The 21,594-nt window shown below is 62.5% G+C and overlaps 2 protein-coding genes across 5 annotated transcripts; one reads left to right on the top strand and one right to left on the bottom strand.

The window, feature by feature from the left end:
* Positions 1-64: 64 nt before the first annotated feature.
* Positions 65-13,921, top strand: CRTAC1 (cartilage acidic protein 1). Of its 4 annotated transcripts, XM_069863547.1 has the most exons (16): positions 65-127; positions 4,022-4,218; positions 5,485-5,681; positions 6,632-6,762; positions 7,364-7,520; positions 8,112-8,246; positions 8,534-8,679; positions 8,870-9,006; positions 9,681-9,763; positions 10,229-10,329; positions 10,406-10,574; positions 11,061-11,206; positions 11,339-11,381; positions 11,866-12,009; positions 13,211-13,336; positions 13,720-13,921. In XM_069863547.1, the coding sequence occupies exons 1-16, from the start codon at positions 83-85 to the stop codon at positions 13,845-13,847; spliced, it is 2,085 nt and encodes a 694-aa protein (XP_069719648.1). In that variant the 5' UTR covers positions 65-82; the 3' UTR covers positions 13,848-13,921. The 4 variants fall into 4 exon arrangements, with proteins under 4 accessions (XP_069719648.1, XP_069719650.1, XP_069719649.1 ...); XM_069863549.1 differs by lacking the exon at positions 11,339-11,381 and having other exon boundaries at positions 13,720-13,852; XM_069863548.1 differs by lacking the exons at positions 13,211-13,336; positions 13,720-13,921 and adding an exon at positions 12,292-12,722.
* Positions 13,922-14,771: 850 nt separating this feature from the next.
* GOLGA7B (golgin A7 family member B) lies at positions 14,772-17,395 on the bottom strand. The gene is made up of 5 exons (XM_069863565.1): positions 17,382-17,395; positions 16,459-16,584; positions 15,930-16,082; positions 15,718-15,819; positions 14,772-15,591 (listed from the first exon to the last, which is right to left on the bottom strand). Exons 1-5 carry the CDS (start codon positions 17,391-17,393, stop codon positions 15,487-15,489), a joined length of 498 nt encoding a protein of 165 aa, XP_069719666.1. The 5' UTR covers positions 17,394-17,395; the 3' UTR covers positions 14,772-15,486.
* Positions 17,396-21,594: the final 4,199 nt, after the last annotated feature.

Raw genomic sequence — 21,594 nt, 5'->3', positions numbered from 1 at the left:
CGCCGCCGCCCCCGGCCCTACATAACGCGCCGTTCGGCGGGGCTGGCCCCGTCGGCAGCCCGGGAGCGGCGGGCGGTGCGGGATGCGGTCCCGCAGCCGCGGGGGCGGCGGGCAGCCCCCCTGGCCCGTGAGTACGGGACGCTTCGCTGCTCCTTCGAGTTTCCCGGGGGCTCCGGGGCGGGTTACAAGTCCGGCACCGGCCCGGAGAGAAGTTGGCGGGGGGAGCGGGCAGGCAGCGGGTCCCGCAGCGCGAAGGGGATGCGGGAGGGAGGATGCCGGGATGGGGGGAACCGGGCTCGGGAGGATGAGGCGGGGATGGGCGTGCGAGTGGGGACTGAGGGAGCGCTGAGAGGAGTGTCCGGGTGGTGAGGAGCAAGGGACGGCTCCTGTTTGCAGGTTCACCTGCGCTCGGCTGTTCCGGAGCCCGGGGAGGGGCTGGGGGCTGCGGGGAGAGGGGTCCAGCAGCGCTTCTGCCTGAGAGGGAAAGGGCTGGCTGCGAGCTGGTGGGTCTGAGCTCCCCAAGGACCCGGTGTCCCTTCGTGACTAAGGTGACTGCTCATCTCCACACTGCGTTAGCTGCTGCTGGCTGAGCCCTAGCCTGTCGGGTCCGGCGCTGGGAGTCCTGCATGGGAGGGACAGGGACCAGCCAGCCGGTAGCAGGGGGCTTTGGGCCCATCAGAAGCATCTGAGATGGGATGCGCAGGCATGGGAGGCTTTGCCAGAGCAATGTGGGTGCGAGTGGTTCAGAGCCCATGGCAGCAACTGCGCAGCTGGGGCAGCTGGACTGGGGCTTATAGGCTTTGACCACAGTAGAGGCACTGCAGGGCCTGGGCTGCTTAAGGCTGAGGTGCTGTGGAGGGGCACTGCTGGCAGCCCTGGGCAGCTCAGCTGCTTCAGGAAAGGGGCTGCTGTGTTTGCGGGACATCTCCTGCCTGTCCTCTGCTCTAGCAAGTACAGCCGTGGCAGCCTGGGAACAGCAGGAACAGGAATATGGTGCTACTGGGGCATATGTAGCATGATATCAAGGGGTGCTGTGATGTCACCATGTTGTCACTGCTCTGGGGTACCTTCGGGGTGTGATGAGGCCCCTGCTGCACGATGTTGCGCAATGTCATAGCAGTGGTGGAGGTGGCTGCGCCATGGGATGAGATGCCACTGCAGTGGCGAAATGTGACATCGCTGGTGTACATGGCGCAGTGGGTGGCAATGTCACAGTGGTATGCAGGATGGGGCAGCCACCCAGACTGGCAGCTCCCACCTTCCCCATGATGTGGGGCAAAGGCTGGGGATGTGCATGTTGACACATGAGAAGCTTTGTGGACATTATCTCCCCACCCGTGGTAAGGGTTCTGTGGCACAACTGCCTGCCTGCCCCATGGCTCCCTTCTCAGTCCCATCCCACCCTCCCCACAGGACATTGCCAGCCACAGCCGTGCATGAGGACAGATGAGCTCTACACACTGCTTCCCTACCATGGGGCCAGTACCCTGTCCTTGCACCGCTTGGCCCATGGCATCAGCTGCCTTTTTCTCTTCTCACTGCCTTTACCCCTGCCTGGCACATTGGCTTCGTGTCACCAGGCTTAGCCATGCTGAGCAGGCACTCTGTGGTGACCGCAGGTCCTGCGGTGACCTTGCCACCAGATGCCACAATGCAAGCCAAGATGTGGCTCTGCTGGGAAAAGACAGGCTGAGCTCTGCCTTGTGTACAAGCAGGATGCCATAGCTTCACACCTCACGTGGAGCTTCACACTGTGGCCTCAGTGCCATCAGCTGCATGCTGGGGAAAACAAGGCCTTTTCCATGTGCCAGGCAGTGCCTGAGCCTCCTTCCTTCCCCTTTCCCAAAATGGCTTGGCTCCGGGCTATGCATCCCTTCCCCATGGCACCAAACACCGGATCTGCTGGGAAAAGCCCTTTGTGTCCAATCAGGAACATTGTTTCCTCCTGGAAAGGCTCCATCCAGCCTGGAGGGATTTTTGGCTGCAGCTGGATAGGATGGGGGGGCACCTGGGGAACAGGCCAAGCTGCAGGGATCGGGAGCTGGAGGAAGAGCAGAGCAGAGAGAGCCATGCCAGCGGCCCAGCAACAGTCACCCATCACCTGGCTGTGGCTGAAGAGGCACCGCTCTGCATCAGCAGGGGCTCACATGGCAGCCCTGCAACCGTATGTCTACATGGCTCTTGCCCACCCTTTCTTTGGTGAGCCCAGCGTGCAGCTTTGGCAAAGGCTCCCCCTCCTTCACTGCCTGGCACTGCAGAGTGACACACAGGGACTGTCCCATCCCTGCGCAACCCAGTGCATCCCCATCCCCAGTGCCTTGCATGAGCCACGTGCATCAGGAAATACCCAGTCTCCTGCCCCTGGAACTCCAGACAGGACAGCAGCGTAAAGGGCAGAGTGCTCCAAGTCTGGCTGGGTGGTGGGGAGAAGGTACTGGGGGTCTCCAGCTGCACCTGGGCACCTGGATGTGAGTCAGGCCAGGGAGAGAATGGGAGCAGCGCAAAGCAGAGCTGAGGACGCGCACACATCCACCCTTGCAGCTGGGGTTAGGGAATGAACGGCATTGGAGAGGAAAGGAGAGCATGGCTTATGCAAAGAGATTCGGGGCTCTGGGTGTGCTGGGCAGTGGCAGCTCAAGGTCTCCTCTGCAGCTGGAGGACAGCCCCTTCCTGCCTAGCAAGGTGGGCAAGAAAGATATTTACTTGTGGTGGGAGAATTCTACCCCACCTCACCCACGCACCCATCCCTGAAGGCTGTTGGGACCATTCCTATTGCCAGGGGAGGAATCAGCATTCTGCTCCTGCAGCCTGGTGGGCTGGACAGGATCTAAATCATCAGGCACCTTCCCCCTCTCCAAGATGGGCAAGCGTGTCACCATGCAGCTGCCACTGCTTCCTTTGCTCACTGGCAGGGTGCATGGCATGGGGATGTGGTAGCAGAGGGGCCGTTCACCCCTGTTGCCCTTCCAGTGTTGTTCTTGGAGCCCTCGGAAGCTGCTGCTTGGGGACACCCAGACAGCAAGGTGGGGGACACTGTTCCACGTGGCTGTGCTATCCCTGCAGTCTGAGAGCTTGGCATAGGTTGCTTTTGCTCTCAGCTGGAGCACTGGCAAGTGGGTTCATGCCCACAGCCTGGGGTCGCACAGCTCTGTGCTGGGCTTTTCCCTTCTAGAGGTGACTGCCAGACCTGGGGCAAAGGGTGGCCGTTCCGCGTGCCACCTTGCTCACCACCCGTGCTACAGCCAGGTCAGAGCCAGCTCCAAAATCGCCACAGCCTTGCTAGCAGTGTTGGCAGACACTATCCTCCGCAGTCTAGGTTAATTGAGCCTCTCCTCCCAGTCTCCTGCTCTTCCCAGCATCTCCTTCCCGTGACCACATCCCTGTGCAGACACCTTCTCCAGCCAGCCAGGGAGGAGCTCACCCTGCAGAGGCCCTGGCAGGAACAGCACCAGCAGGATGGAGAAACTGAGGAACACTAGAATCACCCAGCAGAGTATCCCCATGTTCTCCCCATGGCCTTCCCCAGTACCAGAGGACCAGCTGAGCACTGAACAAGCTCCCCAGCCAAGTGACTGCCTGCTTCCTCTGGCCCTGCCAAGGGAGCAGTGATTGGCATTGTGACTTGGCAGGATCTTGCATGCCTGTGGCCCCTTGGGGCAGGGCAAGCTGGGGCTGAGCCCAGCTTTGTCAGCACCCTGCAGCCCTCCTGCTGCCTCCTGGGTGCCTCCCAAGGGACAGGCTCCCAAGGTCCTGTTCATACTCAGCCTTGGCTCCCGGGTCACTGGAGTATGGTCCCGTCCCAGGGAATCCCCAAAGTTGAGCTGCATCCAGGAGGGTCCCTGTCTGGGGATGCTGGAGCTGTGGCAGTGCCCAGGGGTCTTGGGGCTGGTGGGGTGGCACAAACTAAGATGTGTAAAAAGGGATGGAAAAAGAGCATCTTCCATGCAAGGGTGATGAGGATGCTTGAGCACTGTAGAGCAGGGTCTCTTCCTGGCACTGATGGGCTGCAGGTCTCTCCCAGGTGCCCAGGATGCTGGTGCTGTGCCTGCTGTCCCTGGCCTGCCTCAGCGAGGGCTCCCAGCGCAGTGAGCCCATGTTCGCAGCCGTCACCCACCACCTCCTCCCACCTGACTATGACAGCAACCCGACGCAGCTCAACTATGGTGTGGCAGTCACTGACCTGGACGATGATGGTGACTTTGAGATCGTGGTGGCAGGGTGAGTGGTGCACCCAGTGCCTCGGTGACAGTGGGACCTGCTAGTCTTGCAGGGCCAAGAGCTCTTTGCGTCTCCATGGACATGTGGGGTTGTGCACAAGAGTGATGAGGTTGGAGGGTGCATGTACCCACTCGTGTGTGTGTGTGTGTGCACCCACAGAGGGTGTTGATGTCAGCGGGGCACCTGCATGAGGCCATGTGAGTACCTTCATCCCTGTGCCAGGGACCCCTCTGCGGGGCAGTGGCAGCTGCCCTGTGGTCAGGGTCCACCCTGCAGTGCAGAGCCAGTGTGTCCCCAAGCCAGCTCAGCTCCGCTGACAGGACTCAGCGCTCTCCAGAGATTTGGTTAATTGGCTGGAGGGTTTTTTGTAGCCTTTTTTTGGAGTGATGGCTTGGAAGGGCTGGCAGGAGCCAGGGAGGCAGGGAGCCGTGTGCTGCACTGCCCAAGCAGGGCTGGACACAGAGCAGCTGCTGCCAGCAGGTCTGACCCTGGCTGGGGACAGCAGGGACCACGGCACAAGGTCTGCATGTGTGTGCTGGCACGGCTGTGAGCTGCCAGCACTGCGTGGCCGTGCATGCATCACTATGCTCACCCCTGAGGGAGGCTTATGCTCGCAGGAGTGCTCTCCTGGAGGAGACCCCTCACCGAGCTTACCTGGGGGTCTGCAGCAGCCAGAGCACCACGGTGGCGGGCAGAATACAGCTCCACCACTGCTCTGAGCACCATCATGGGGCAGCAAAACACGGGCAGCACTGGGGGAGCCACCACTCCCAGCAGGGCTGAGCCAGGCAGCCAGCAAGGGGTTTTGTAAGCACCCGCAGTTCCCGTTGTATAACTTGTTTACTGGTACATGGGGCAAGAGTGGGTGGGGAGGTTGTAGGGAGCAGCATGTCAAGAGGATTTGTGTTCCGTGCTGGTTTCCGTGCCCTGGGAAAGGGCTGCAAGCAGGGACCTGTGCCTCATCCTGCCCTGCTAGCTGCCCAGACCCAAACCCAGCCCCTGCCCTGGCATTGCCCTGGGGGATGCCTGACATGGGCTTGAACAGGTCCAGGCTGAGCCTTCCCCTGTTGCAGCCAGGACCCAGCCCCACATTCAGGTTCTGAGGGCAGCCTGGGGTCCCTGGCTTCTATGCACCATGTGGATCTCTGATGTGCCCACCATGGGGCAAGCCTGGTGTCACATCCAGTGTCTGCCCAAGGATGAGACAGGAGCTTTCCTCCTGTCCCCGAGCCTCAGGGAGCCATCACACCCTGCTCACACACATAGGTACAATGGCCCCAACCTGGTGCTCAAGTACGACAAGGCACGGAGGCGGCTAGTGAACGTGGCAGAGGATGAGCGGGGCTCCCCGTACTACGCACTGCGGGACCGGCAAGGCAACGCCATTGGTGTAACAGCCTGCGACATCGACGGGGACGGCCGTGAGGAGATCTACTTCCTCAACACCAACAACGCCTTCTCTGGTGAGCCCTGTTGGCAGCTGTGCCCCGAGCCCTGGATGCAGGGGGAGCTCCCAGCATGGTTGCCTGCGACCTTCGGCGCTTGAGGGATGTGTGCGGGCTGGAGTTAATTTCTCAGTTGAGTGGCTCCATTGATTGATGGCAGCACGGGTGGGACGCCAAGCCCAGCCAGCCGCCAAGTCAGCACTTCCAGCTGCCCAACGACCTCCCTGCAACACCCCAAGCAGGACAGAAGCTTCCCTGACACCCCCAAGGCTGCCCCGCCACGGGGACCCTGTGCTGCAAATCCCAGCTGTGCCCTGCAGCAGGCATGTCCCTCAGTGCTGTGGTTCCTCTGTGCCACCTAGACCAAGCCAGGTCCTGCCCTGGTGGTGCAGTCCCAGTTCCTGGGATGCCTTTCCTGGGGAGGGGACTAGTGTGCCCCAGCCTGGCACCAAGCATCCCCACAGCTCCCTGGGTCAGCCCAGCTGACCAGCTCTAGCCCAGCTCCACTCTGTGTCCCTGTCCCACCGCCCTGACCTCCACGCAATGGATCTGTCTTCCTGATGCTCCTAATTACCCAGGCCAGCAGTGGCCGCTGGCACATCTGTCCCTAAATCAGGTGCTGCTATCGGTGCTGTCACGGGTAGCACAGTTTGCTGCCTGTGCCTGGCAGCGCATCGATTTTTTACCTTCCCTGGGATGATCTATGGGACTGTGCCCCATTGGGACACATTTTACATTAATAAGTTGATCCTTCTGCATGTCTTCTGGCAGCTTTTACAGGTCACAGGGGTTCTTGCAGCAGCAGCCTGGCCCTGTGGCACTGCTGCGGGCTTGGGTGGAAGAAAAGAGCAGGGGTTTGGGATGCTCCAGGAGAAGGTTACCCCTTCCTTCTTGCAGCAGGGCATTTGTCTCAGGAGGAGGTGCTGCAGCCTCCTGACCCTGACCCTCCTGACCCGTCCTTCCCCCAGGCATGGCCACCTACACAGACAAGCTCTTCAAGCTCCGCAACGGGCGCTGGGAGGACCTGTTGAGCGATGAGGTGAACCGAGAGGTGGCCAGCCGCTTCGCTGGGCGCTCTGTGGCCTGTGTGGACCGGATGGTGAGCAGGCAGGGCACGGCGAGCGGGGGCACCTCTCCAACCTTCTCACCCCACATACCCCCCAGCCCTCCTCTGTGGGGTCCCAGGGTTCCTCTTCCTTTGCCGGGAGTGCCCTCCAGCAGCCCATGGCTGTAAGAGCTGGCAGCCCCCCAGCCACGGGGACCGCGGGCACCTGTCCACATGGTTGCTGCCAGCTGATAAACGTGCCTGTCGAGGTGATTTATGTTCCTGTCACCTGTGCTTTCTTCTTCCTCCTCCCCCAGCGGTTTGTTTCCAAACGATTATTGCTAAATCAGGGTCCAGCTGCTGCATGGGACAAGAGGGGTGGTGGGGATGAGGGGGACTTGGCACGCTGGGGATGTTCTGGGGGGCAGGGTGCTCTGTGCTTGTATTGTAAGCCTGGGGACCACAGAGGTCCTGGAGGCAATGGGGCACAGGGTGCTTTTCACCATGGGTTTTTCAGAGCACTTGCTCAGCACACGGCAGCCGTTCCTGGTCCCATGGAGCCATGAGAGCATCCAGCCCTATGGCAAGGATCCCATGGTCCCTGTGGAGCTGGGTTTTGGGTGGGTGGGTGCTGAGGAGGTGCTGCCGGCCACAGGGCTCCGGCAGGTACTCCATCTACATCGCCAACTACGCCAGCGGCAATGTGGGCCCCCATGCCCTGCTTGAGATGGATGTGGCTGCCAGTGACCCTGCTCGTGGTGTCGTGGTGTTGGTGGACGTGGCTGCCCAGGCTGGTGTCAGCAAGTACACAGGTACCCAGGCTGCCGCGACCCCACGGAGGGGACAGGGCACTGCTGAGCACGATGAGCCGGCACCGTGCTGTGGGCAGTGCCCGTGCCATGCGTTAGGCTGCCTGACTGCCCCACCTAGTGGCAACCCCACGGCGAGGGGAAGGGGCCAGAGCCACGATGCTCACCAGGACCCCCATGCCCACTGTCACCCTGCCTGCAGCCACACCGTTAGCCCGCAGCATCCGCGGGGCTGGCAGTGGAGCACGGAGACATGGGCACACGAGCAGGGCAGCAGGGAGCATGCCAGCCTTTGCCCCATGCTGCCCCATCACTGCAGGGACCGCTGCGGTGCCCCAGCTCCCCAGCAGTAAATTGTCACTAATTAGGAGTACTGTCACCATGGCGATGACAGTGATTATGGGCGGGAGTGACACAAGCTGCTGCCGAACCCAATTAGCTCCTGATGAGAGGGACTGAAGGAAGGAGGTGGGTGAGGAGGAGAGTCCAGGGGTCCTGGGAGCACTAGGTGGGCAAGAACTAAAGGGGACGGGGGGGCACAACCCCCTGGGGCAGGGTGCCAGCTGCGCCCTCATGCCAGGCTGCTGTTCCCAGGGGGACGTGGGGTGGCCGTAGGACCCATCCTGAGCGACAGCGCCTCTGACATATTCTGCGGTAATGAGAACAGCCCCAATTTCCTCTTCCACAACCGTGGGGATGGGACGTACCGGGATGTGGCAGCTGCTGTGGGTGAGTAGAGGGAGCAGGGCATCGCAGGCATCGGGGACCCCAGGGTCAGGGCTGGCTCTGCCCATCCCTGCCTGCTCAGGGCAGGCTGAGCACAGGGTGGAAGGACAGCCCTGGGGCTCAGAGCCCCGCTGACAGCCGGGGGTGGCTGAGGTGCACCGGGGCATCTGTCAGGGCAGGGATGCAGCCCTGCACGGGGAGGACCCATCTAGGGACCGCGGGGCGCATCCCGAGGAGATGGGCGCAGGGAGGGGGTCCCGGTTTCCCCCCGTCCCCTTGCGGCTCCCCAGGGCTGGATGACCCCTACCAGCATGGACGTGGTGTGGCACTGGCTGACTTCAACCGTGATGGTCGGGTGGACATCGTCTACGGCAACTGGAATGGGCCTCACCGCCTCTACCTGCAGAGTGGCACCCCTGGCCATGTCCGATTCCGGGTGAGGGCTGAGGCTGAGACCTCCTCTGCTACCAGCTTTGCCGCTGAGCCTCCTGGGCTGGGGGACCTGGCTTCGCTCCAATTTGGCTTTGAGTCCCAGTTTCCAGCAGGGAGGGGATGCAAAGCACCAAAGCGGAACCCCATGTCCCATTTTATGTGCCCTTGTCACACCATGCCCATCCCTCACGCAGGACATCGCCACCCCCAAGTTCTCCATGCCATCCCCTGTCCGCACTGTCATCGCAGCTGACTTCGACAATGACCAGGAGCTGGAGGTTTTCTTCAACAATATCGCCTACCGTGGCTCTTCTGCCAACCGCCTCTTCCGGTAGGAGCCTGCGGGTACCAGGGAGGCTGAGCAGCCCTCACGGCACAGCCAGGCTCACGGGACTCCTCTCCAGCAGTGCCACTGCTCAGGCTCAGCTAATAAAAAGGCACCGTGACTGAGCCTTTCCTGGAATCATTACCAACTGCAGCGATCGTGCTTGCAGCAGCCCCTAGGATCCCCAGCACTGCTGATTAGCAGCCACATGGAAGCTTGTTTGTGACTCCTGTTAATCGTGGGGGTCAATTCCTCATTACCGCTGTGCAGCACCTCCTTTCCTGGCATGCAGGATGGTGGGAGCAGGTTCTCTGGCCTGGTTCCTTCACTCATAGGTTGGTAGAGGTGGTGGCATGGTGGGGAGCCCCTCAGGGGGGCTCTGGTCTCAGAGGGATGCAGCAGTGTTTGGAGATGGTGCTGCTGCTGTGCAGTTCATACCAGTATGAGCCAGGCTCTCATGACACCCCTGTCACCTCTCCATAAAGCAGGGACATGAGGTGCCAGGGACAACAGGCAGGGGACAGTCCAGTCCACCATGCACCCTGTAAAGCCACCAGCATCACCCGTGGGTGCCCCTGGGACTGTCACCCCTCTGCCAGGCTGCTTAGGGCAGGACAGACACTTCTGGGAATTGCCAGGGGCCACAGGGTCTGCACTGACACCCCATCTGTGCCGAGCAGGCTCATCCGCAGAGAGCATTCGGACCCCATAGTGGAAGAGCTGAATCCAGGGGATGCACTGGAGCCAGAGGGACGGGGGACAGGTGAGTCCAGCACCGCTTGGTACCCTCTGTGCCTGGGGATGCTGCGTGCCTAGCCTGGTCACCTGCCCACTCCCCACCAGCTCACTGGAGCCCCCATGGCCCAGGAGAAGCCCCAACCTCTCTCCACCCATACCCGACTAAGGGTGTATCTCCAGTTGTTCCCAGCTCTCAGGGAGCTTCTTCCTGTGCACCCACTGTTCAAAGCAAACATCTGTGCTTGGGGGGATGGGGGCAAGCAGTCTCCTGTGTCCCATAGACCCCAGGCATTGCCTGTTCCTGTCCCCACTCTGCTGAGAGAGCTGACCCACCTGACTGCAGGGTGCCACCCAGACTGGACCCCAAAACCTGTGCTTGCAGCCACCTCATCTTCCCTAATGCCCCTGCATCACTGCTACCACTGCTGCCAGCTGTGGTAGTGCTTAAAGACACGAGGCCAGACCCCATGACCTGATCCTGTTCTTGTAGGGGGTGCAGTGACAGATTTCGATGGTGATGGGTTGCTGGACCTGATCCTGTCCCACGGCGAGTCCATGGCACAGCCCATCTCCATCTTCAAAGGCATCCAGGTGAGTCAAGCAGGGGGCTTCCTGTTGTCCCCATCCCTTCTGCTTCTCCCCATTCAACCTCTCTGCTCCTTCACAGGGCACCAGCAACAACTGGCTGCGTGTCATCCCCCGCACCCGCTTCGGCGCCTTTGCACGGGGGGCCAAAGTGGTGCTGTTCACACGGCACAGCGGGGCTCACCTGCGCATCATCGACGGTGGCTCAGGGTACCTCTGTGAGATGGAGCCCGTGGCACACTTCGGACTGGGTGAGCCAGGGGCCAAAGACGCTGCCTCTACCCTCAGCCCTCCTAGTACCCTTTTGATGGAGTCCTGAGTCCCGCATCCTTCCTGGGCAGGAGTCACCTCTGCTCCCTCAGTGCCCTGCAGCAGTCATCCAAGGGATGCAGGCAGGGTGCCCAGCCCCTGCAGCCCTGCTGTGGGGGGTTTCTGCCCCCTTCTCCACACCTTCCCTGCTGCTTTGCCCAGGTATCAGGGCTTTACCTGCCCATTAACCCTCCCCTGGATCAGAACAGCTGGCAGCAAGGCTGCAGGAGCATCCCTGCCTGCTGACAGGGTAGTCCGTCATCACCCTCAGGCTGCACCCCTAAGCGCAGGCTGTCAGCACGGGCACCTAGGACCTGGTTTAGGGAGCAAAGGGAGGGTTTTCCCCTCCATTCCTACCACCCCGTAGCCTCCTTTCAGCCCCCACGTACCCCCAGAAACCCTCCCTCTGACAGACTGCCCGCCTGCAGGGCATGATGAAGCCAGCAGCCTGGAGGTGACCTGGCCAGACGGCCGCCTCATAGCACGAGCCGTGGCCAGCAGTGAGATCAATTCCGTCCTGGAGGTCCCCTACCCTCTGGATGTGGAGGAGCCACTTATTCCTGCCCTCCTGGAGGTAAGAGCTAAGTGTGGGAACAGGGCGGGATGCTTTGTGGGCAGGAATGAGGGGCTGAGCTCTGCTGGCTCAGTGGCTGCTCAGGGCTGATTCCTCCCTATCCCGGCGGTCTCTGCTTCTCCCCAAATGCAGTGTGGGCAGGGATTCTCCCAGCACGAGAACGGACGCTGCGTAGGTGAGTGGCTGCTGGGGGCACAGGTTTTGCCTGCACCCGGGATGCTGCAGCATGGCCTCGAGGGCGCCTCAAGGGACACGAGGGCAGCACCCTGCTGTACAGCGAGGTGGCAGCCGGGGAGGCAGCTGGGCACGCAGGCAGGGCTGCTGTATGGCTCAGTGTGGGCTACAGCTGTCTGCCTGTGCCCTGGGAATGAGAGGGGCAGGACAGCCCTGGAAGGGAACCGCAGTGTCCTGGGGAGGGGGCAGAGTGCTGTGCCAGGGCAGGAGGCATGGCTGGCGTGTGGCAGACTTTGTGCTTGAGCTACAAGCAACAGAGGTGCAGCAGGGTGGCCGTGGCTGTGTTGGGAGCCTCCCAGGCAGTCGCATGGCTTGTGTGTGGAGTCACTCTGGGCCCCAGAGCAGCACGTGCTTGGGGAGGTGGAAGGTCTGCAGCCCGAAGCTCCAAGACCAACCATCTCACCCCAAGGCCCTCCTGCTTGCAGACACAGACGAGTGTACCAAGTTCCCCTTTGTCTGCCCGCGGGACAAGCCCATATGCATCAACACCTATGGCGGGTACCGCTGCCGCAGCAACAAGCGCTGCAGCCGGGGCTTCGAGCCCAATGAGGACGGCACAGCTTGTGTGGGTGAGTGATGGCAGGGATGCTCTGACCCTTGGCCAACGCAGCCTGACCAGGCTGGTGGGCAGCAGCTCCAAAGCTGCTCCAAACCTTGGGATGCTGTTGCACCCCTGACAAAGGCCTGGCCACATCCTGCCACCTGCCACACAGCTACCCCACCCTTTGCCCCCCCAGCTCCATATCTGTTCATCCTGCATCTTTTGCTGAGGTTCCACTGACTTGCCTTCTCTCTTTCTCTCTCTTTCTCTCTCTTTTTCTCTCTTGCTTATTCTCTCTTTCTCTGTGCAGCTCAAGTGGCATTTTTTGGGGGATATCCTTCCACTGGGAGTTGGCCTGGGCCCCCCCATGGTGCCCTCCTCCCTCTAGTCCTCGCACTCTGCCTTTGCCTCTATGCACTTTAACCCCTGCCCGTAGCACGCCAGAGCAGCCTTGGTGGAAGGACTGGCCAGCCTCTGCCTGTCTCTCTTTTTTTCTCTCTCTCCTCATGTTGAACTGCCCTGGAAGTGCCGCCGGTGCCCTCCTGGGGCGGCCCACGGTGAGATGGGCACGGAGCCCAGCTGCCTGGCCGCGGTGGGCTCACTCCTGGCACCATGTCTGGAAAAGCAGCCCCGGGGCAGCGCCCCTTTGCCGGCACCTCCCTGCCCGGTTGCTTGCTCTTTCTCCTCGATACCGTACCATGTGCCTGCTGGTTTGGCCTGCGACGTGTGTGCTTCGTCTGCCCCCTCCTCAGCAGGAGGAAAGCCCTGTGGGGAATAGGACCCTCCTGGTCTGTTTTTTAATGTATTGACCCTACTGTTTGGAGCTGGACCCTGCTCAGTCTTCCAGCCCTTCTCCCAGAGAACCCTCTCGCCCCCAATAAACTGTATCCTACTAGCCCAGCCTGCTGAGCTGTGTGGCAGGGCTGTGCTCTTGCTTCTGCCCATCTTGCCCTGGGGCTGTACAGGGAGAGGGCTTACGGTTAGGGAACACCCCCAGTATACCCCAGCTCTCCCTGCCCCTGGGCCAGGAGATAACTGGAGGGTGCACTGTGGTCCTGGAGAGCTTTGGCTCTCCCCACGCCTTCTCCCAGCCCTGGGAGCGTGGCCATACCTGCAGTACCAGAGGAGCTGGGGTATAGCAGGCTCCCCTACCCTTGCAGCAACAACAGGGCTGTGCCACCTTCCCACTGCCTGATGTAAAACCACGCTGCTCTCTTCCTCACCGCCAGACATCAACGAGTGTGCCCAGGGCTTGCACAACTGCAGCCAGCTCTGCACCAACACCCCTGGGGCACACGCCTGCCACTGCCGCCTGGGCTTCCGCCCCCTTGATCCCGCTGCCAGCCAGTGCCTGGGTGAGTACCTGCAGGCAGGTGCCCAGCCTCCCGCTGCTGCCCGGCACGGCCATGCTGCCCGGGCAGCAAGGGATACTGTTTCCTGGGGTGCCTTGTTGTGCTCACAGCCCTGGTCCCTGTCAACTCAAAACACAGGAGGGCAGGATGGACAGACTGGCTGTGCAGGACTCGATGGGGTGAGGAGGCATCTGCCACCTGACAGCCTTGGGGACAAGCAGCGGCAGGACCATAGTTGTGTACCTGCAGGCATTCGAGATGCCTTCATGTCCCAGCTTCACCCAGCCCCAGAACTACCCCCTATGCCCTCTCTACCCCCTGTCTGCCCACGCCAGACCAGCCCCCTACCCTTGTTATGGCTCTGACCCTCTCCCCTTCTTTTCCAGACATAGATGAGTGCCAGGCACATCCCAGACCCTGTGATCACATCTGCCACAACAGCCATGGCTCCTTCCACTGCCACTGCCACCACGGCTTCTCCCTGGGCACAGGTGGGCGTTGCAGACGCAGCTAGCCTGCTCTGGCACAGCCAGGTGCCCCCTGCTCCTCCCCAGCCCCTTGAGCCTAGTGCAAACTGAATAAACCCTTTCCTGCACTGATTTCCCTGTGGGTCCCTGTCACTGGGGCCATGTGGCTGCCACACAGGGCTGTCTCTGAACCCTCATGCATTCCCCCATCCTTCCTTCTTATTTTTGCCCATTCTTACCCTCCTTGAGGGGGCTCTGTGCACCCTGGTGTGCTGGGGGATGTCCCTCACCCCTCTCCCTCTGATGCAGGAGGATGCAGGACAGGCAGCAGTGGATGAAGCATGGGATTTATTGAGAAAGGTCTCCAGGCAGGGGCCCCCTTGTGGGAACAGCAGGGCCAAGGCCACCCGGCACACAGACCAAGACTGAGCCAAAGGGAGTCCCAGGGGACAGGTTCCTCCCTCCAGGACCCTAGAAAAGCAACACTGGCTCCATATAGCCCTGCACCCAGGCAGGGACTTATCTCTGCAGGATGCTGGATGTCACAGGGACCTTCCTGTTCCCCCCCTCATCTGACCCTGGCCTATGGACCCACACAGCTTGCAGCTGGACCCAGGTGCCCCTTGGGGTCTCCACTGCAGGCCAGGTTGAGTATTGGGGTGCTGGTGGCAGATGCATGCAGGACATGAGGGCAGGGGAGGGCTCAGCAGCAGGGAGAGGATTCTGGTGGAGCTGCTCTACTGGGCATCCTCCATGCACAGGGGGAGGTCGTGGGGCAGAACAGTCAAGGGGCTGCCAGCAGCCGGGTGCAGGCAGGATCTGCTTGGACTCAGCAGGGAGCCTGGCTCACTGACGCCACAGCTCAGGCTATCACATTGGGCCATGCACGAGCCTGAGGCAAGCAGCAGAGGGGCAGGAGCCTACCCAGCACCCCATCTGGGCACTGGGGCTTGGGACTGGGGAGCTTGCTGGGGATGGCACTGGCTTGGACAGGGAGCAGAAGCAAGCACTCAGTGATGAGGGCAGTGCTGAAGGATGCTGCAGGAAAGGACACTGCTGCCACATGGGTCAGGGCATCTGGCGAGGGCTGAGGAGCAGGAAAAGGTAGCACGTGGGACACAGCAGCAGTGATTGCATGGCACCATCATGCAGATGAAGCAGCACCAGGGCTCTGCCAGGCACCCTGGGCAGCAGGCACGCAGTGGCTGAGCCCACCCTACAGCACCAAGAGTGGCATCGCCCCAGAGAGGAGAGCCAGCAAGGGCTGGCTGTGCCCACCAGCATGGGGCTAAGCCCCCCTCCCCTTACCACTACTTGGGCTTTGCCGGTCCCACTGCCTCCCTACACATGGGACACAGGGCACTGCCAGTTGGGGTTGCCTGCGTCAGGGCAAGTTCCTTCGCTTGGGGCAGGGGCAAGCAGAGGCACACAGCGGGCTGCGGGTGCCCCTTGGCACCAGTTTGGCTCAGTGGGAAGCACCTGGGCTGACCCAGCCCCTGCCCGCAGCGGGTCTGAGCAGGGGCAGAGCCACAGTGGGGGGCACAGGGCAGAGGGGGGTGGGCAGCCCTCAGCCTTCCCCTCCCACCCGCCCCGTGCTCAGAATCGGGTGCTCTGGTAGTGCAGCCTGCGGAGCTCGGAGAGGCCACTGTCCCGGCAGTACGAGTCCCTGCAGGGACTCCCTGCCAGTCACCGGCTCCCAACCCCACCACCCCCGCCACTGCTGCTGCTGCTGGAGCTGCCGCTGCTGGAGCTGCCGCTGCTGCACCGGTCCTCGTAGATGGAGATCTCAATCTGGGCCCTGCTAAGGATCATTAGTAGCATCTGCCAGCCACAAATCCAGTTTCCTGGCACCCACTCCCAGTGTCACACCCCCCTCACCCTTGTCATCCTCGCAGCACCCCACTGCCCAGAGGATACGACCCTCATGCCACGCTCCAGGGGGTCGGTGAGCAGCAGCCCCCGCGGTGCATAGATCTTCTCGTTCTGCTCCTGGATGTACTTGGAGATCTTCTTCAGGACCTGCCAGCACACAGAGGGACACTCGGCGGGGCTGCCAGCACTGCTCTGGCCTCCAGCTCCAATGCCCCCGCCCCGTGCCCACCCCCAAGGCCTCCTCTGGACCTCAGCACCTTCTCATAGTGTGTCTCCATGCAGAGGAAGATGAAATAGGCAGTGGCACAGGCCAGGCACCCCTCCAGGTATGAGCTGCCCCCGATCTTCTCTGCCTCAGCATAGAAGCCATTAAGAGTTTTCACAGTTTCCTCGAAGAGCTGCCGCTCAATCTAGAGCAGAAACCAGGGTGAAGAGGAGTCTGGGCAGAGGCTGACCCCCTGCACTGCCCCATCCCCGGGGCAACCTGGGGAGCACTCAAGCCCCTCCTCCCTGCCCAGATGGTACCTCAGCTCCCTGATCCCTGCCCACTGCCCACCCATGTCAAGATCTGCAGAGACCGTCACCAGAGCTTCCTGGTCCCCAGGAGCACCCAGGCACTGGCACACTGGGCAAGGTGGTTGTGATTGCATGCACCTAGAAGCACTGGCTGGCCTAGAGCCATATAACACCCCACACCTTCCCACCCACCTTTCCCACCTGAGGCCCAACAGGGCACTGACATAGGGTACGCCTTTCCCCCCACCGTGGGCCTACTGGGCTGCCTACCCGGCTCTCCAGCTCAGGAGGGAATTTTGTTTGGAACTGGCACGTGGTCCCGTCGCTGTAATCCCGCTGCACAAAGACCTTGGTGGCCAGGGATGCGCTGCGCCGGAGCTCCTGCAGGCTGTGCACCTGGGGGGCAGCAGGAGCCAGGAAGCTGCAGCCGTCGGGTGCTGGGCATCACTCCTGGGGGGCAGGGGGTGCGGGGAGCAGAGCTGTTCCCCCAGCATCGGGGCATGGGTGCTGCAGGCTGGCACATCCCAGGGCAGGAAGGTCCTGGCACAGGCTGTGTCATGCCAGGAGCACTGATTGGCACAGGAGGTGCGAGGCCAGGGGTGAGGGGGGGATGGTGGCAAGGAGAGGATGCCACAACAACCCTCTGCTCAGTGCGGTCTCGTGTGTGTTCTCCTCGCTGGTGCCTGGCCTCACCTGCACTGGCTCCTGCATGCGTGTGTCCCTGCTGGGGAGGACACAGACCCCTATCCCCAGCAGCTCCCAGGCAGGAGGAGGGAAGCCAGCTAGAGCAGGAGCAGGGGACCAGGCAGCAGGTCTGCAGCGGGCAGGCAGGATGCAGCAGAGCGGCTGCAGAAAAGGGATCAGCAGCCCCGGCAGCAGGCACTCAGCCCGGCACCGCCAGCCCTGACACCCCCAGGGTACACGGGCCCACGCCGGCCCCTAGGATCCGCGCTGCAGCGGGGAGGGAAGGAGGGACCAGGTTGTGCCAAGGGCAGGTGTCAGACCCCTCCCTGCGGCCCCCCTTGAGTGACACGGGGCCACCACCCGCTGTGGCCACACAGACCCCCTGTCCCGGACCCCGCTCACAGCACCCGGCAGAGAGACCCACATCCCCCTCCTCCCGGGGCACCCCAGCCCCTCGCTGCTCCCTCCAACGACCGCGCCTCTGGTGCCCCCGCCGCGCACCCACCCACCTCCGTGGCCATGGCGGGGCTGTGCCGGTGCCGCCGGTGCCGCCGTTACCGGGGAGCGGGGCGGGGCCGGGGTGCGCGGGGCCCGCGGGAGCGGCGCTGTCCGCGGTGCTGCCGAACCGCGGCGGAGGCGGGGCCGCCCGCCCCCATGTGCGCAGCCGCCCGGCCCGCCCCGAGGCGCCGGGGATGGGCGCCCGCCGGCACCGGTGTGCGGCACCCCTCGCCTCCTCTCCGCTGCGGACGGCGGTACCGGGCCGTACTGCCATTCAGAGCACGGGGCGTTTGCCGCCGCTGCTCGGGGCGGGGGAGCGGGAGTCAGGGGAAGCTGCCCCCCGGTTTCCTCACGCCCCGGTGCCGCGGGCAGCCGGCCCTGTGCCTGAGCAGCGCGAGCGGAGGGGCTGGCAGGGCCCCGGCTGCCGAGGGGATGCACCTTACGGTTGGGCTCGGTGAGCTCAAGGCTCTTTTCCAGGCTAAGGATGCTCGGGGGCGATGCGGGGGCTCCGGGCACTCAGCCGGGGCCGGGGGCGAGGGGGCGTGTGTGAGGTCTCTGTGCAGGACGGGTCGGAGCCCCCTGAGTGCCGGGGGGGACCCATGCGGGTCCGCTGTGCAGCACTGTGGGAAAAGCGGCGCTGGCAGCGGCGCTGTGCAGCACTGGCAGCCGAAGCGGAGGAGCTGGCACGGGGTGCGGGGCCGGGGGAACCGGGGGGATCTGTGGGGTCGGCCGTGCGGCTGACAGCCTGCCGTGCCGAGGGACCGCGTCTGGAGGTGTTTGTGTGCAAAGGATTTGCAGCTGGCAGGCATCAAAGAGGAGAGCTAACGAATTCCCTGTTATCTCTGCCCACTGACAGCTCAATTAGAGCCGGAGAAATGCCATACGGGGAGAACAGAGGCTCTCCCGAGAGGCAGAGGAGGGGATGCTCACAGCTGGGGCTGCTGGGCACAGGGCCCTCCGTGGGCGGGAGAGCAGCCGGCCCTTCCCTCAACACCTGAGAGAAGCAGAAGGAGCTGGGGCCCTGCCAGCTCTTCTGCTCAGGCTGCTAACACAGCACGGCCAGCTGCCTGTGGCACAGGAGCGCTGAGAAAACAGGGGCACCTTTATCTGACTTCCCACTCCCTACCCTGAGGAGCATCCGAGGCTTTGGGCAGAGCAAATGCAGGAAGCTCCTATGCTCTGGAGTGTGCAGGGTTTATGAGCAAGGGACCAAAGGACGTGTGCAGGCAGGGACAGGAGTCAGAGGGCTTATATCCCCCACAAACACAAGGATACAGATCTCATAGCTTTCAGGGGAACTTGCTAAGCAGCCGTGACAACCCACTCCCCAGAGGAATGGGGTACAGGCTGCTCAAACAGTGCCGTGGAGCCAAAGGACACCCTTGTGGAGGATGTCAACTCTCCCATGTACACACATGCTGCACACAGACACAGCCATTCATGCATGCACTCGGATGCCCACACCTGCCTGCACCCCTCAAGCACCTCCATGCACACATTCCCAAACCCAAGTGCGTCCCTGGATGCCCCCAAGCCCGGGCACTGCATCCCAGCTCTTCCCGCGCTGTGTGTTGCCACCACGTCAGGGCTCACCGCCTGCCTGGCAGTGCCCTGCTGGTTGCCATGGCAATGCTGTGCCTGCCAGGAGATAAAGTTTGCTCTCCCACGCTGCAGCATGGGGCTGGAGAGGCCCAACTGTCCCTGCCACCCCGGGGGTCTGCCCACCTGCCTGCACCCTATGGTGCTGCACCAAGGATATTCTTTCTCTGGCTGCACCAACGGAGCCCAGGCACTGGACCCTTGATTCTGGGCTCCAGCTGCTTCACAAGCCACGGACCTGCTGCCTGCAAGACCAGGGCACGTGTCAAGGAGTGTCCTTTGGTGGGACGTCTTCACGCCATCATGGGGATCCACCTTCTGCCAGCCACACTACTCAAGAGCAAACCTTGCCCGGTGGCAGACAGGACACGGAGAGCCTGGACCTGCCCCACAGTGTTCCCCATCCCCATAGATCCCCTGGACCTGCTTGTGGTGCCCGCAGCCCCCAACACCTCCAGAATCCACTGGAGGTAACCTCTTCCATGCAGGATACACCATCGTGGACTTCCCAGTTCTAACCAGAGCAGGGACAGACCCTGCTGCTCCCGTGCAGAGGGAACAGGCTGTGCCATGCCGTGCCGTGCCATGCCATGCCACTCTACACCTCACCATTCCATGGCTCCCAGCAAGGCAGGGCAGAGATGGAGCGGGGATGGCATAGCTGATGAGATCCTAGGCAGTAGGAGCAGAGCCAGTGGGTGGTTGGGCCACCCCAAAGTGCTGCACGGCCCTGACAGCCCCCCAGACTCCAGCCCTGTGCAAGGGGCTGGCAAGGTGCCTGCAGCAACAAGGCTCTGGCCCTTCTGCTCCATCTGCTGAGCCCCAAGGGGCTATTTTTAGGCTGTCTGGCAGCAGGGGTGAGCACCGTGCACGTCTGCTGTCAGAGCTGCCTTTACTCCCCTGCCTGGGTCCTCCCCTGTGCCCATAGTGAGGGGGCTCTGAGCTGTCCTGCAAACAGGCTCCACAGACCTCCCCTTGCCCCTGGCTCTGGCTGACCACCCAGACCCCCACCCCTGGCCCCAAAGGTCATGCATGGGGCACGCTTGGAGCCCTACAGACAGCCCCGTGCAGCCAGCGTGCCCATCGCACCACGGCAACCATGCCTCAGCAATGCCTCTTGTCCAGCCCCTGCCTTTGACTCCCATCATGGGGGTATTCCCAGCGTGTCCCCAGGTGGGTGCTGCCGCACCTCCTCCCTGCACCCCTGTCCTCCTGGCAAAAGTTCTGCCTCTAGCCCAGGACCAGCACCCAGGGCCCTATCCTGCACCCACTGCTTGCCAAGCCCCCTCCCCAGCCCATCAGGGCTGTCAGCAGCTCTGGCTCCGCTTCAAAGGAGCTGCGCCTGGCAGCTGCTTCACACGGGGCTGGGGGGGCTTTCAATAATGGGAGGGGAGCATGAGCTCACCACCCCAGCGAGGATAACAGTGACATTTGGGAGGCACGGAGAGACAGTGGGGCAGGGTGATTAGCTGATAACCTTTCCTGAGAGACGCCAGGTGTGTGCACCAATATGGGGGGGGACAGGTCCCCCACACTGGGAGCTGCTGGAAAACAGTTCCAAGCACTCCAGTTTGCGCCTTTGCAAAGGATGAGGAGAGTGCTCCAAACCAGGCCCACCTGTCCTACAGCTTGGGCACCCCCTGAGGATGGGCTCCCCTCCACGGTGCCCGCAGCACCGCCAGGTCTGGCTGTGTCCATCGCAGACATGGGTGGATTTCCCTAGCTCCCCAGCAGCACATGGAGGTAGCAGCACTAAAGAGAGGGTCCCCCATGTCCCCATGCACAGTGCTATGTTGCAAGGCAAAGAGACTCTTCCCCAGGGTGTCACCGTGCAGGACATTCCCCCTCCCTGCCCTGCAGAGGGGGGCTGGAGGCCAGGGCCAGGGGCCAGCGGCAAACAGGGGGTCTGTGTGCGGGCGGGAGGGTGCTGGGCAGGGCCAGGAGCTGCCAAAGGGCTGGAAGGGTGCCAGGGCAGACTCGGCCCTGCAGCTGGACCGGGAGTGCTGCCAGCAGCATTCCTGGGGATGCAGGAAAGTGGGAGGCGTAGGGCAAGTGTATGGCTACTGCTGCCGCTGCCTTCTGCCCAGCCTGCCAGTCCTGCTTCCCCAGGGCCATCCTGGCCCCAGGGTACCCTCAGCTATGCCCCAGCCTCCCTCAGATGCCCCCAGGCAGGGCAACCCCTGCAGAGCCACGCTGCACCCCCACATTGCCCTTGTGCTGGGGTGCTCTCTCCCCCAGGAGCTGCCAGGCACCTTGGAACTCTCAGCCCAGCACAGCCACTCCCTGTGTGGAGTCCTCACTACCAGCACTGATGCCGCCCAAAAGCCAGGAGTCCCAGATGCCTGGGATGGGGCTGGGACAGGACAAACACACGGGGCAGGCGGGAGGATGGGAAGGAGCTTACCCAGGCCTGGGGGGTGACCCAAAGCTGTGATAGGAGATGGACTGGGGACACAGTGGGAGAGGACAGGAAGAGGTGACCCAGACCTCATTTTCCAGGAGCCTCCTGCTCCCCTGGCTCAGATTCACTCTGTGCTACACCGGTGCACAGGTGCCCTGGGAGGAGTCAGAGTGGCAGGGGACACAAGTAGGGGATGTCCTCTTACCGTGTTACCCTGGCTGGCT

Source organism: Phaenicophaeus curvirostris, chromosome 9 (genome assembly GCF_032191515.1).
Source record: "Phaenicophaeus curvirostris isolate KB17595 chromosome 9, BPBGC_Pcur_1.0, whole genome shotgun sequence".
Lineage (NCBI taxonomy): Eukaryota > Metazoa > Chordata > Aves > Cuculiformes > Cuculidae > Phaenicophaeus > Phaenicophaeus curvirostris.
Note: the sequence above shows the minus strand (reverse complement) of the source record. Positions and strands in the feature narration are given on the sequence as shown.

Coding starts and splice junctions, on each gene's coding strand:
- CRTAC1 (XM_069863547.1), top strand. CDS start 83: ATGCGGTCCCGCAGCCGCGGGGGCGGCGGGCAGCCCCCCTGGCCC. Junction 6,763..7,363: donor TGGCCTGTGTGGACCGGATG/GTGAGCAGGCAG, acceptor TGCCGGCCACAG/GGCTCCGGCAGGTACTCCAT. Junction 8,680..8,869: donor CTGGCCATGTCCGATTCCGG/GTGAGGGCTGAG, acceptor TCCCTCACGCAG/GACATCGCCACCCCCAAGTT.
- GOLGA7B (XM_069863565.1), bottom strand. Junction 16,083..16,458: donor CTCCTGAGCTGGAGAGCCGG/GTAGGCAGCCCA, acceptor TTTCTGCTCTAG/ATTGAGCGGCAGCTCTTCGA. Junction 15,592..15,717: donor TGGAGCGTGGCATGAGGGTC/GTATCCTCTGGG, acceptor AGCAGGGCCCAG/ATTGAGATCTCCATCTACGA.